The sequence below is a fragment of the Larimichthys crocea genome, chromosome VIII (genome assembly GCF_000972845.2).
Source record: "Larimichthys crocea isolate SSNF chromosome VIII, L_crocea_2.0, whole genome shotgun sequence".
Taxonomy (NCBI): domain Eukaryota; kingdom Metazoa; phylum Chordata; class Actinopteri; family Sciaenidae; genus Larimichthys; species Larimichthys crocea.
This window is the reverse complement of record NC_040018.1, coordinates 167,445-183,601: the sequence shown is the minus strand read 5'-3', so window position 1 is coordinate 183,601 and position 16,157 is coordinate 167,445. Positions and strand designations below refer to the sequence as shown.

Below are 16,157 nucleotides of genomic sequence, written 5' to 3'. Positions count from 1 at the left end.
AGCCAGAGTACCGCCCTCGGCATCATGTTCTTGTCAGAAAACTGCCCTTGTCGTCGAGCTAGCCCATTTCTTATTCTCTATGTAGATGTCTGGTGTAGCCTCCTTTTATACATGCCCATCATTTAGCTTAAACCGAGCCGAAATCTACTGAGCTTAACTAAATTAGATATGATATAATGAACTTGAGCTACCATATGTAAAACTGCACTGATGGATGAATGGTGGCTTGCAAAGCAGTCAATAATCGTTTTATGTGATAAGCCACTGGACTTGTGGGGGAGGCTGGGAAAAGGCTTCAGGCCAAGACGGTTATTGAGATTCATGGGATAAACAGGGCTGTAGAATCATGAGTTTTGTTTACAACCCGCTGCCAGTGAGCCATTGGGTCGGCTCTTGTGAATGAATTGTTTGAATATTGCAGCTGTGACCCTCTTTAAACTAATATTGTCGACTTTAAACCTACGGTGTTTTTTTTTTTTTCCTCTCTCTCCTGGGTCCTGCCTGTCATCCCCATTGTCCTCTCACACAATATTGTCTTTACTTCTCCCCTTGCTCTTCTGTCATAATTGGTAACAAGGGATGGTGAGAGAAAAACCAATATACAAAAAACAGTCGCTTTTTATGTGACGGCAGTGCTGTGTCCCAGTTGGAATATGTAAATTTGGCAGGTTGTAAGAGAGGGGTCCCCAAGTGTGCACATGCAAATTACAAAACACTTACATACCAGTTGTTCTCAGTCCTGTGCCATTATAGCTTTCTTTTATATGGATAGGGGAATGGAGGTACCCATTTTACAAAAACAGCTGAGCTTGTGGTTACAGCTTATGTAACTCTCAGACATCCTTGTTTCTTCTCTCGCAAGGGGAGTTTAGACATATATGTGTAATAAGTTATTGCTACCGGATATCCTTCAACAGCAAAGATTATTTTGAGTGTATATCCATGAATGGAAAGCACATTTTTGTGCCAAACTGAAAATATTAACTGAGAAAGGAATGACACCTATCATATTAGGGTGTGTGTGACACAAGCCTGCAGCCTTAACCAGAAAGCTGCATCTGACCTTTCTTCTGATGTGGGATTTCTTCTCGCATTAAGTGACAGGGTTTAAATGGGTTCTTGTACTTTGTGATACAGTTAAATGTAGTGAATATGAGATCTTTTCAAGCTGTCAGACTATGCTGTTTTTTTTTTTCTTGCCACGCTAGCAATCTGATTTCGTGATTTTTAACTATGGATAAGTGCTGGTAGCTGCCTTTCCTTAGATGTGCTATTATTCCTGTTGCAGAGTTCCATTAACACCTTCCAAAATTGTGATAGAAAAATTGGACTCATCAGCTTTTTCAGTTACAATGGGGGAGAAAAACCATGCTATTTTAAGATGTGGCCCCGGAAACTCCACAGTTTGTATACAATTCCAGTTTTGTACTGTTTTTTTCACTTTTTGCACAACACAGGGTTTCTACACGTGACTACCTGGACACTCTCAAATGGAATGCAGTTGTGTGCTATTCAGCTTCTAGACTGTTTAAATTCCCTCAAATACATTTATGTTTACAGTTCCCAGAGGATTAATTATGAATAATCCATTTTTGCCGTACTTGTTCGAGCAATGGGTCATTTAGCCAGCACTGAGTGTTCAGAATATGAGCATGCTCAGTTTTATTCAATTAGCTGCCAAGAAATAGCCAAACAACCTGAACAAGCATGATTGAAATATTATTATAAATAAGACTGTAAGCCTGGCATGCATCAACTATAATTAGTTATGATTAAGAAGCTTGGAAAGTCTTCCCAGAAATAATAATGCTTCTTAAAAATGGTCTAAATGTTGTGAACATTTATGAAATGTTTACAAAATTAGTGCAGTAGCAATATAGTTTATTGGGCCGATGTCAAAGAGAGTTTTCCTTTTATTCTCTTGTTAATGGGAAGTTTTTTGACATGTATTGAATTCTTTACTTATTATATGTAATGTATAACTTTTTAGTGACACAGACAACCCAAGTCAGGCCTGTTCAGCTGACATCGCTTGACCCGGCAAAAACGGGCCCAGTAACATGTCTGCTATTGAGCCCGAAGGCTACAGAAGATGGAGCAAGGCTGGCACACAGACGATCTGTCATCCTATTTACAAAAACTCCTCACTGACACTGGGTATTACTGCAATATGCCTGCGTTCCCTCTGCTGGCCTTGTGGTCACCCAACGAGTTAAATGGAAACATGCTTCTGCTTGTGCTGAAGAACATTTCATTTGGCCCTAGTGGATTTTTTTTTTTTTTTTTTTATTAAAAGGGTATTAACTGAAGATTAATTCAAACTCAGAGGGTTGTAAGAGTTAGTATGTCACCAGGATGGTGGCGAAGAAAGATCAGTAGTTTGACACATCAGTCTACCTGCAATGACCTGACACTGGATAAAAGGCAGTCATCACAGACGAGTCTTTTCTCCCTGAGGGAAATCAGGGCGTCTTGCCCAGGCTGTTGTACTTAGACTAACAGAAGCTTTGGGCTGAGCAGGTCACAAAAGAAGTGCACAGAGGAAAAGAAGGGCTGCGGATAGTTAGGATGCAGGGCAATGTTTTTAATCCATTTCACACAGTCGTGACTGATACGGGTAACACCAGTGTTGAGGGCAGTGGTCTTTTAAAGTGTTAAGGTTGTGTCCATATTTTAACTGGAACATAACAGAAGTCAACATTGCTCCCACTGTACAAGTATTTAAGGGGACCCTCCTGTGCAGCTTGGTCAGAATGCTGGGGAGGCTTCAGCTGAACTGACAATAGAGACAGTTGGTCTCTACAGGAGATCTTACAATTGGCTCAGTGGAAGAACCACCAGCATGGAAAATGTGGTATTATGACCCAACTGTCAAACCAGGAAGCAAAAATCCAATTTTAAATGATTGAACCAAGGCCTCTTGGTTTTGACATTGCTGTAGAAATGGAGCACCCACAGACATTTCTCGAAAAATTAGTTTCAACACATTTGAGGAAATATGAGGTGTCATTTTAGTTGTTTTGCTGTTTTCAACATTGTTCTCCCGTTGCGTTCATTGAGAGGAGTCAGCTTAATGGTTATGGCAGGATCTACCTCTGTTTGGAGTTTTGGACACGGTTATGTCAAGCAGTAACTGCATCCTCGGCTCTCATCTGACCTTGGATTACATACGAAAAGTGGAGAAAACTAGTGAAGCGCAACTGCTGTACGTCTTACCTTATGCTTGCTTTGTTTCTGGCTTTTGGACAACGGATAAGCCAGATTCCCAGGCACAGCCCATGTGTGTGTCAGAAATGTTATAGCATGTAACAAAAGTTTGGAACTGTGGGTCGTTGTGATACTCATGTGACACGAATGTGTTTGAATTATGATCACAGTGGATAATAGACTCTCTTAACCTTGCTAAGCAGCAGTGTTTGTTGCCATTTATAAGCCACCGTACTTGGATATTCAATGTTTCTACAACATCCATGGATAGAGGCAAACTACACTACACATGTCCAGAGTGCTCGCCATTTCCTCCACAACTCGCATTAAAACCTACCAAATGAGATACTGTTTGGATTGTGCACATCAGATTATTTCAAACGCATTGTACAAAAGCAAAAAGAGGATCTTCACAGCGGCATGTCACTGTTGTTTCTGTCACTGTGTTGTTCAAATACATACTAAAACAGGTCAAGACACACTGTATCATGGAGTGAAAGTTTGGCAGTCATTGTTGTCTTTGTTTCAACGTTTCTGAGTGCTTTATTTTTTTTATTGCTACGTTAACTAGAGAGGTCAGATCGAAGGAAGCAGACAGACTTTTTATTTATTTCTTAATCAAAAACAGATGTGATGCATCACCAATGCAAAGCCAACCGCTGGTGGTTATTATCTAAATAATATAAGGGCAGGTACAATACGTGTCAATGTATCCGCTGCTATGTTATTTCATGTCTTCTGTCTAAGATTTTTATTTTTGCTCCATGCCTCTCAGAATCGACGTTCTAGACTCACTGGATGCTTCTGACCTTCTGCGTTCATGAGACAGTCTGCTATCGTTGCATAAAGCTACTGTGTACATTGAAGTATTTCTGCAATGTTAACAAGAATTATAGAAAACTGATTCATTCATGTGTGTGATCAGGTGGGCAGTATCTAAGGTATTTTTTCATGTTTGAAACCTAAAGATAGGTCTACAAAATATCATGATGGAGATTGCAGACTCCCACATAGTCGAATAAATGTTTTTGTCCTTAATATTCAGTTCTTTAATCTTTGTCTCTCATGTTTTTTTTTCTTTCGTCCTCCGTTGTTTCGCTGTGATTTGTTTCAAATCGAAGTTTTCCATCCTGCGGCATGTTCACAATATAGGTAAAAAGAAAGACAATCATCTCTGAATACACAGGCTTAAAATTGGCCCTCTTTTAACTGTACATAAACATATATGTCGCTTTGGTATACATTTTAGCTCAATGTGTTTCCATCAGTGGAGAAAACAAAAACAGAGAGAGAGAAATGTTCCTTTTCTGTCCACATCTCCCAAAATGCAAACGACGGCGAGGCATCAACAAACAAACAAAAACAAATTATGCACTGAGACAACATCCAGCTAATGCATTAATGCTGGCGCTTGCTTTCACAAGAAACGATTGGAGGGAAAATTGCTGGCTGCTTGGCAACAAAAACAAATGAAAAAGGTCTGGGTGTGATTTCCTTATTTTACCAGATTGAGTATGCTCATCAGAAATATATTGTTGGTTTTACATCCGAACCAATAACAAAATTTTATTCTAATTATAAAGGAAGGATGGTGAGCTAATTGTATTGAGTTACCATCTTACTCAGTAAGTACTTGTGATATCTCTGTTGCGAACATCACGCATGAAAAAAAACGGTGAGTTTCACCTTACCTAAATTATTCCTACCGATGGTGTGTAATGATGTGAAGTGAACTTAACAGAAGGATGATATACTAAAAATATCCCCCTTGGGAGTGGTTATGGTGTATCTATTCAAAATCCTTCGGGCACGATCAGTGAGACGGGGTGCCCCCAAGGAGGAGGGGGACAAAGCGAAAGCAGAGCGGGGCGGAGGGCCCCACCATAACGGAGAGCGGGGGAAGGTCAAAGTAAGAGAAATGGGCGCGGGGGCCAGAGCATAGGGGCCGACAAGGCGGACGGAGAGGGGCTCAGAGCAGATAAGTGCCCAGGGCAGGCGCCGGGCAAAGAAAGAGGCACACAGGGGAAGGAGTAGAGAGGAAGAGGGCACACAAAAGCAAAAAGCGAAGCGGAAAGGGAAGAGCCCACCAACACAAGCGGGGGGGGAAGGGAAGGGAAAAAAAACGAGAGAGAGATAGAGAGAGCGAGATAGAGAGGAGAGAGATTATAGAGAAGAGATAGGAGAGATAGAGATGATAAGAGATATAAGCTAATCTATCTAGAGAGAGATATACGATAGAATATAGAATATATATATTTAGGGGCCACACTGACCTACTACTTGTTGCCACACTAAGGAACGCCACTTCACTGTAGCATCTAGAGAAGACTATCTCTCAAGATATCTCTCGCGCTCTAGCTATATCTCGCGTCTCTGCTCGCTCTCTACGTGGACCCTGAGAACTCCAATCCCTCAATTTACTACCCCACCTTTACCCCTCGTCCTGTTGTCGTGTACCCTTCCCCACCCACTCCTCCCCGTTTCCCCCCGTTTCGCTGCGAGACACTAGCCACCTGACCGCCATCCGTCTTCCCTCCTTTCCCCCCTTTTTGCATGCGTTTGCTCTTTTGGGTCCTTTATGTTCCGCAGTTCGTTGCCCTCTGTTCCACCTGTGGTGCCCCTCTGTGGAGCCAGCGATCAGACAAACCCACAGCACCAGTATCCTGCTTACCCTGCAGGATACATGGTGAGGGCACACAGAGTACATGGTTATTTTGCAGGCTGAGCAGTACTGGCATTATTTGCCCGAGTTAGTTTCTTTACCTTCGGTCAGCCTCCACCAGTAACCATATTCCTCCTTTAACTGCGTACCAGACTGAGTTCTTTCCCAATTTACCACATTATTGCAGGTTGTCATTGTACCATTCAGGGTGTGCTCAAGAGATTCGAGATGCAGTTTTCCAGTATACTTGCTAAAAAAATAACACACTTCACATGCATACATACAACATAGCTGTTGTTAGCAACTTGTCAGATATATCTAGTGTGATATCTACAGGTATTAATTTTCTCTCACTGATAAATAATGCCAACAACAGTGATATGTTGCAATAAAATTCAGATTTAATATAATTTACAAATACTCATGATTTTAAGTTTTTGTACTATTATTACTATATAAATATATTATACTATACTATACTACTCGAAAACATGTACCATCAATGGCTGCACTCACACTACATCATTTGAATGCATGACTCAGGATTTGCCTTAAATATGTAACTACCAGAATATGTTGCAAATACTGACTAGGACAATTAATTCCTCGCCATACAACGAGTTCAGGTCATGAGCAGCATTTTGCACGTGAGGCAGTGCAGAGTATGTCTGGTGTAAATGCCCATGTGACAGCATGACGGCTGGCACATAGTGTAAGTGCAGGGTGTCGATATTGATATTTAATGGCACTGTCAACACCTTGCCATGGTGCTTCAGCATCAAACATCACTTGGCGTTATCACTTTCTTTCCATTATCAAGTGGCATAAACATCTGCTGCTTTTGGGAGTGGTTACAAGTTGTCTTGTCAAGTGATTCAATATAAATAGATAATACTTGCCCTTCTCCTTTTACCACCTAAATAACAGTTCTTGTTGTTTCTCTGATTCGTTTCATAGTCCTACATTTTACCTGGTTTAACAAAAGCTTTTGAATTTATTTCTGTTCCAACGTAAAAATGCTGGTTCCAAATTGCCTTTCATTGTTTCATTGTCTTTAAACAGCAGCTACTAGCATACAGATTATCTTTTGGCTGCAGCATAGAGTAATTAGTTGTGTCCATGTCATTAGGTTTTAGCACTTTGTAGCACTTCACTAATTTTCCAGTCAGTTGGATTTAGTATTTTTTCTTGGAATATGAGAGATTGCAAAAGCTTTTGAAGGTTAACTTTTACATTAGTTGCAAATTTCCAACCTAAATTTATTAGATTAACACCCTCAATACCATGTTTCTATTCAGCGTCCAAATAAATTAGATCCAATATATTATTCACAAGGCTAAACACCACAGAATGGAAAGTGTGGATATATATATATATATATATGATATATATTATATATATATATATATATAATATATTAAGAATATAGAGAAAATGTTTTTTAATGATTTTGGAAGAGCTGAAAGTCCCCCACTCACATTATGTCTTCTGTACATAATTAGTCAATAATGTATGTATATTTACATTATAATCTAAGAAATTTAGGTTACTTTTTCAGTTAATTGTTCTTGCCAACACAGTCCACAATCTTGAAAGCAAGTGAGCACTAAACAATAGCCATAACGGCAAATTACCCATAACTACCCTGTCGACAGGGCATGATGAATGGAATTCATCTATGCTATCATTAAGAAGCTACTGTATACAGAAACAAACAAAGAAAAATAAAATCTTCTAGATCTTTTTGTTTGCTGTTCTGGAAACAACCGAAAAACAATCTCACAATCCTTTTATTTCTGAGAGAATGCCATAAAAAAGAGAGAAATTTAGATCACCAGTTGCCAAAGTCAACCAGACCTCCCTGCTGCATCGATTTACATTTGATCTCTCAAAGCTGGATAATCACGGCTGTGTAAATAGCTATTATTTCCACAGGATAAACAGAGATCCAACTAAACAAATGTGCGCTTCTGTACCTGTTTGGTGTAATGGAATCACAAATAGGATTTCATGACAGCTAATAGGGTTGTAGGTTATTATGAATCGCCGAGCACACTGAGATTATGCTTTGGTTTTGCGTGAGCACAAATAAATGTGTAGCTCTTAATGCAACGTGAATGTATTTTATTTATTTTGATTAGCTTTTAATATTTCTAATTGGTTTTATTAGTGCAGTGACGCAGAGGTATGCCTCGGAAGCATTGGTAGTGTGTGAATAAAAGCTAACACCCTGTATAGTGCCACATAACAGTGACTTCAGTGTACACTATCTTCAGCTGCACGAAGATCACATGCACTGTAACTCATAAACACATCAAGCTTCTCCATTCAGTGCTCAGGGCCTAGCCTGCTCTGCTCTGTAGTTAACTGTCTCTGAGTGTCAAATCCTTCATCCTGATGCAGGAGACACACATAGAGAAGAATTGCTGTGTCTCTCATTTTATGGCTGTGGATGTCGGCGGAGGGTAGAACCGATGAGTGAGTCAGTAGTGGTTAACTTTGTAGCTAATGCTCTGTGGCAGTTGCGCAGGTTTCTTCAGCTCTGCTTAAGGCACAGAGGGAAGCTGGTTGAACTACTCCTGTCTCACTGTTCTCACTCAGCCAAGTCAGGTTATTTAAGAGCACACTAAAGTGAGGATGAAGAGAGCGAGGGAGATGCAGAAGGAAAGGGTGGCAAAATCCACCAGAAAAGGAAAGGGGTCACTGCAGGGTGGAGAGGGAAAAAAAAAAACGAATGAGTATGAGCCGAAGATGTCCAGATGTAGCCCCAGGTGGTGTTAGATGACATCAATTATAAATGAAATTTCATCCCTCTCAGAAAGTTTGTTCAGGTAGATTCTATTTAGTTTCGGAGATTTTTGGCGCCATTTTACTAGACTATAACCTAAAATATAAAACCATATATGTTGGTCACTGACGTAGAGGACACCAGCCATAAAAAACCTTAAAGATTTGCCCATGTGTAGGCGAGCTGTAACTACCGTATATACAGATTAGACAGGCATGCTTAGGCAATGTATTCATTTCATGTTCCCAGCTGTAGGCAGCCTGTGGTGTCAGACTTGTTTAGCTCAACCAGCAACACCACCACCCCTTAGCTGCAGTTTAGGCCTAAGTTCAGATACTTAAGAGCAGAAAACTATTCTGAGGTCGACAAAGATAACCCTAGAAGGTTTCTCAAGCTTTGTACCCTATAAAGTACAGACCCGTATTTTTTGCGCTTGCCTACTACATGCACTTTTAACATTTCTAATGGATTTCAACAACCTTGTGTCTAGTATGCAGTATTTTGTATCAGTTTGTGATGCTATGAATAGCTGGTATTTTTCAGCAGTTGCTAAAGTTGAAAATTTAATCACAAAGTTTGCATGTTGGATGCTGTTGTTGACTGTCCTCTGTATTCTTCAAAACATTTTGGTTTTGCTGGCCACAACTGTACTGCTTTGGTTCAGTCTCCCCTCTTGCCAAGCCACTGTAGGCATATGTTTTCTGTATAAACCCACTGTACACTACCTGTCCAACATCAAATTGAAGACAAATTCGCAAATAGTTGGTGGACCTAGTGGAGCATTTAAAGGCTGTCTGTGGTGGACACCAAAACTGAGCTAAAAGGGGAGTGAAGATTGCACTTGTGTCTGCTATCAGTATCATTTTTGTAGGAATATAATATGTTAGTGTTGTGTTTATACCATTTTGCTGCAGATTAAATAATATACATTTTATTTCAGCGTGATACTGTGTCATTTCACACACATCTGTCATTTTAACGTGACGTCTCTAGTGTGACTATCACAAATTAGGTTAAAACACAAATAATAAGCAGAACACAGCAGGCAGGGGTGCACATGTTAATGTATGGAAGTGGGATGAAATGGAGTTAATTAGGGAGGTGTAGACATCTGAAAAGAAAACAAATTGGACTTTGAGGGCATCAGCAGGGGGGATCTTGTCACAGCATCTGTCACCCCGTTTTCAGTGAAAGATGACAGGTAAGAGTGTGAGTCTGGTGATAGACATACACACTGTGTGACTACATGTGAATTTATGTTTTTTAATGAGAGAAATGCCACCAAAAATATCTCCTATCTGTGTTAGACAATAAATGGTTGAAGGATAAATAAATGAACATGCATGCCGTATACTGCATCCATAAATCTGCTTAAGATCATTTAGCCCAGAAAGAGTCAAAATGATGGACTGTGCTGATAATCACATGCTAAGCAAATGTTCTGTAAATGACTAACACAAAGCACGCTACTGTTAGACACAACACACACACACACACACACACACACACACACACACACACACACACATACACACACACACACATGTCCACTTTTCCAAGCTTGCAATTTGGGAAATGGGTCAGATGTGACTTAGATTTATGTATCTTTGTGTTTGTCTTTGTGTGTGTGTGTGTTTGTGTGCGTGTTTGTGGTGAACCAAAGAGCGAGAGAGTGACTGATCGGGCTTCATTGCAGATGTGGCAGAATGCAGATGTTTCTCAGAACTGCCTGCCTATGATTTAATGATGAAAAGCAGAAGGCGGCAGACTTAGACTCTGGAGAGGCAGTGAGAGCAGACTACGTCAATATTAGAGTCAGAATCAAAGAGGGGGAGATTGTGATTTATTTGTCACTTTTCATTTAAGTGTTGCTTAGAGGAACAAGTTTGGGAACTCTTTTTATCTCAACATCTTTCATCTTTTTTAAGCTGTTTGAAAAGCTTGTTTTTTAGTTTAGTCATCAGAACTGAGCCCTGCCTGGCTGCGATTGTAATGCAACTTATGGATGATCCCAAAGGAAATCCAAATGTTATGTTGACAGGAAGCAATGTCTTCTATCACCTGCTCATGTTTCACTTGATTTGATGTTTTGTGGAACGTTGCGGCGTGTCAGGATTGTGGCTGTAAACTGTGGGGAATAGAGTATGACACTGAAATGTACCTTCAAAAAAAAAAAAGGACATTTATTATTTTATTTAAAGGTTAATAACATCAAATAAGACTCAGCTTTGTCATTTTTTTCGTTTGTTCCAGAAGTTGTTGAAGTACAGTGCAAAGCTGTGAGACAGACTGAGAGAGAAAGAAAATCAATTAACATGACCAGTGGAACAAAAAAGACAAACACGTTTGTGGCCTTTTATTGATAAAGAAAAATGTATTTTCCAAGGTGGCCAGCAGATGGCACAGCACCTTTGGTCTCTCAGGGAAGAGGAGCGAGTGGGAGTGCAGGGCAGGGAGAGAAGGAGAAAGAGATCTTTTTGTGAGTTTTGTTTTCCTGCTTGACTGATCTCCCTCAGTGGTCTGATTGTGAGAACGGACTCGTGGGAAGTGTTCTCTCACTGCAGGTGTCAGACTGCTGTTAGATAAGATTATTTGTGGGGGTGAGGAGGTTGCATTATTTTGTGTGTGTGCGTGTGTGTGTGTGTGCACATGCACGTCCGCTCAGTGTGTGCTTCTTCTCATTAAATGTCTGCCTGATAGAAATGTAGTGTTGTATTGTGTTCCCAAATGAACACAATACAACACAGAAGTTGTTTTTGACTTGCACACTGTGCTCCATATGGTCACAGGAGGAGAAAGACAGGGAAGCAGATAGAGGGAAAGCTCATGCTCAGAGTCCTAAGCCCTATCCCTATTTGTTTTCTGTCACATAAAATCAAAGTTGTATCAGTTTTGTGTTCTATGGGATTGAGTCTTTACTGTGCGGTGATTCTTTATTTCACGCACTGATTGTGATTTTCAACAGAGGTGTTGCATGAAGTGCCACAGTAGCACAGTGCAGTGCTTCATATCATGGTCACAGACACTCCTATATGACTTTGCCAGACACTAACTGCCTTAGCTATCTGCTACTTTTACCATCTGGTTAAAGGTCCAGTGTGTAATGAGGAGTATTTATTGGCAGAAATTAAATATAATATCATTAGTATGCTTCCATTACCCAACCACCTGAACATAAGAATCGTTGTGTTTTTGTTGTCTTGAAATGAGCCCTTTATAGCTACACTTAGACCAGGTCCTTTTCCATGGAGTCCGCCATGTTGAACCACTATTTTTCTATAGTAGCCTAGAACAGACAAACCAAACACTGATCTAGATATGGCCTTTTGCTTTTAATGTGAGTTTTTCTTACATGCACATACATGAAAGAGAGGGTGAGGGATGGGAGAGTATTCATTTGGTTGCAATCTGCATTTTCACTGCTACGTGCCACTAAATCCTACACACCGCTCCTTTAAGTGATGAGTCAATCTTAGTTTGATTCAGTCGAATTAATTTTATTATCCACTTTTCTGACAACCTATAGCGATAATTATGATTTTATTACTCATACTTACACACAGTTTGCCCATTTGAACTTGGGGGAAGACATTGAGCTGGGTTTATCTGTTGGAAGCCAAAGCCCTCCACTTTCACACTTTCCATTAGTGTGCAAGTTAGTTTCAATGTTGCTTGAAATAGTTGGCATTTACTCTCTTCTGTCAGATTTTATTTTAAGTTTGCTTAATGGTATGTCCTTTCTATGAAGACCCAAGGGCAAAACACTATTCTTGATAATATGCAGGCATGCTGGAATTTAAACCTTCCAGCAGCAAAGTGCTGCTATTTGCTTTGTGTTTGTTAAAGTGAGTGTGTTTGGTCAGGCAAATTATAAAAACAAGCGGATAATAAGGGTTAGCAGGCGAGATAAGCCATAATATCTTGTAAACTGGCAGCAGGGATAGTTTAAGCCGGTCTTATGCTAATGTTACCACAAGTGACTGTCAGCAACAGAGAAATACAAATATCTTCAAACATGCTTAAACCCACAAATAAACACATGCACGAACTCAAACAGGCAACACCCACAGACAACCCACAGAACACACACCGATGTAGACACTGCATGTAATTTAAAAGCGGACCTTTTTATTTACAGCTCATGGTGGAATTATAAACAATGAATTATGAATGATTTTGCTTAGAACAAGACAGGTTATAGTGAAATATTTATCAGAGAAGTCTGAATCTTTTGGCTTGTATGCATGCAAAATATTCTTACTTTAAACTACTTTGAACAGAATCCAAAATAAAATCTTATAGGGGGTGATGAGCAAGATTTCATTTTCACGTTTAGATTTCCCCCAGCCCCACCAGTCCAGACACTAAAACCATCATTTCCCCACTGTCACTGGATCTGAATGTCCTTTAGTATTTATTCACTCCATATATTAATCAGAGTATTCTCATGAATTAATGTTATACTGACGTGCGTGTAATCCTTTTTGGAAAAAAAACAAAAAACGACTGCTGCTCCAAATCCCATAAGCTTCAAAATAATACAACATATACACTTTGAGTACTACTTTCACTGACTTTGTTGTAAGATATACGGTTTAACTCTGGAAGAAGGTAGTCGAAAAGATGCCAGTATCAGTATTGCCAGCTTGACACTTTCAGGGCAGCCAACAAATAGATGGCTACCTTGCCTTAGGCCAACTTCTTTGGCATCAGCAAGAAGAAAAACATACTGTATGAAGGCACTGTTAATTAAGCGCAGATACACCAAACGTCAAATTTTGCCTCACCTTCTGTTTCACTGGACTCATTTTCTCTCCGAAATGTTGTTAAATTGTCGGACATAGCATCCCTCACCAGTGAAACTGATACTACATTGCCTAATCTGTAAACTTTAGCCCCCCCCCCCTGTTAGTCATCTTCATTTGAAATGCCACATCTGATCATTTGCCTCTTTATAATTACTAACGGTGACATTTATCCAAATTCCTACTGTTTTACGAGACCTTTGCATTTAATTGTGCTTGATTCTGCACTTTTAGTTGTCTTGGAGACTGCAAAAGCGTGAAGCATCGTTCAAATCCATATTTGGATTTCTCACAAAATATACCAGATTTTAGATGGTTTTATTTCTGATAATCCACCAGAAATGTCACAGATATGGTCTCTTTTGCATTGCATGGTCTATAAGAGGGAAAGTTTTAAACATTTAACATTTACATTTTTAGACCAAGTTAAGTTGGCCTAAGGCAAAGCTAAGTATGCATAATTAAATCCACCTTAAGTTTTTTTTCTTCACATTTTCACACGTAGCATAGCTGTCAGCCATGAATTTCGTAAAACATTCTTTCTTGTCATTTGTCATCAATTCATTTTCATTTTGTCAGCCGAGCATTATGAGTGTCATTGCAACACTCCTGGGCATGTGAGGATTGACATCTTCCTCCGAGGTTGTTATAGCTGACAAGTTTTGTAGATATTACAGACGATTAGAAACTCTCTCTCTCTCTCTTTCTCTCTCTTATATATAGAGAGATATCACATCTCTGTCTGTCTGTCTGTCTGTCTGTCTGTCTGTCTGTCTGTCTGTCTGTCTTCTAGCCCTCATGAAAATTAAACACCGTGCATCTAAATCTGAAGCCAGCTTTTTGTTTTTCCCACAGTCTCCTAGGTCTGCGTGCAAATCCCTCATCCCCACCTCCCTTACCAGCCCATTTTTTCCCCCTTTCTTTATTCCCTCTTTTTGGTTAATTGAATGTTGCATGCGTTTGGAGCAGTTCTAAAATATATAATGAGGTCATTTGCATTAGACTGTAGATTGGGTGACCTTTGCTTTTGCCAATAATTACTGTAAAACCCGTCTCTGTCTGTCATCACCACGGATGTGGCAGGGACCTCTCTGTGCTCACGAAAGGTTAGCTGGAGGCTTGTGTCTGGACTTATGAAAAAGCCTGAGGAAAATGTCATTAGAGCAAGGGGAAAAGACACTTGGAATTAACAATTGGAAATTCAATCAGGATGGCTTTAAGGATGCTGTGTGTGTGTGTTTGGGTGTGTTCATGCGTGTGTTCTCCAACAGAAGGGCTATAAGATATGTCCCAGGAACACTTGTGGCTTAAGAAATTTCTCTCCCTGGTGCGAGTGGGAAGAAGGACACCCTGGGGGGCGACTTCTGTTAAATGTGCCGGCCACTCTGACTTTGCCAACACTAAAACAAACTGACAACACAAACTAAACATTCTGGCTGTAAACATCACTGTAGCAGTCCTGATGAACAGGATACTGCCACCAACATCTAAAAATTTCATGGTCTTCATTAATTATGCCTGACATTAATTACACTATGTATTTATGTAAAGCCCACAAATTTTGCACTTTTCACCTTGCTGATATTTTGTTACAGTGCATGATGTTTAATTTGCATGATGTGATTGGTTGTCATTGTGCAGTGAAACGTGACTGTATTTACCACTTGTTACTCCCCTTCCCATCAATAACTGGGCCCAAGTCAAAATAGTCTTGCTATTCTCCGATTATTCTGTCTTCTGAAACTGGAAATGAGCCCTTCTATTCATCAGTGCCTTCCGTACTTTGCCTAATTATTTTTACATTGTTCAGACAAACTCTTAAGGCTGCTCACACTGCAGTACTGATCAGTACTCAAGTGTGTCAGACAGCAAGCCACAAGCTCGCTTAGCTCAGTGTCAAAATAATATTGTGAATAGGTTAAAAAAAATAAATAAAAATGAGCAGGCAGAGCAGAGCACTAACATCAGAGGCTCTGTTTTGTGCTCTTGGTTCTAGTCGCAGCGGCGCGTCACGTTTCACCTGCCGGATGGCTCCCAGGAGAGCTGCAGTGACAGCGGTCTGGGGGACCACGAGCCTGTAGGCAGTGGCTCCCTCCTCACACAACCTCTCCCTCTGGTGCAGGCGCAGGATGACTTCTACGAGCAGGCCTCCCCTGATAAGAGGACTGAAGCTGATGGCAACTCCGATCCCAACTCTGGTGAGTTGTAAAATGTCTCATGGCATACTACTATTTCTTTTTAATTTGTATGCATGGTTGGCTTCTTTGGATTTCTCTCTCTGTGTCTCTTCTTCTTCCCTTTGCTGTATGATAAAACACCACGGTAGACACTTACGAACAGCTGCAAAGTGTTCGAATTGAACCAGTTTAGTGCGACATTGTGTGTAATCGCATCTTTCCTTTCAAATACAATACGGCTCTTTTGATTTTCTGTTCATTGTATAGAAGACAGTGAGATCTAAACGTGCTTGCAGGTTAAAGAAAATGAAGACGATGTTTCAGATTTTGCTTCGGGGACTGACTTTTTAAGTCCTTAAACAGAAACAATAAATAGTTATAGAAAACAACATCAGTAAAGATCAATCAGTAAAAACCTCAACATGCCAAATATCATTTAATTTAGAGTCATTTGATTGCTCAAGTAGGTTTCTAGTGGATACACGAGCGGGTCATTCATTTCTCAGTTAATCATCCAG

At 40.1% G+C, this 16,157-nt stretch overlaps 1 protein-coding gene across 4 annotated transcripts in view; it reads left to right on the top strand.

The window, feature by feature from the left end:
* Nucleotides 1-15,781, top strand: part of pcdh9 (protocadherin 9) — a 135,385-nt gene extending 119,604 nt beyond the window's left edge. For 2 of the 4 annotated variants that reach the window (XM_027281705.1, XM_027281706.1), the window contains one exon: nt 15,459-15,781. In XM_027281705.1, the coding sequence (XP_027137506.1) occupies nt 15,459-15,671 (213 nt within the window). In that variant the 3' untranslated portion in view covers nt 15,672-15,781. The remainder of the gene's footprint in view (nt 1-15,458) is intronic. The other 2 variants (XM_027281708.1, XM_027281707.1) reach the window with 1 other exon arrangement.
* Nucleotides 15,782-16,157: the final 376 nt, after the last annotated feature.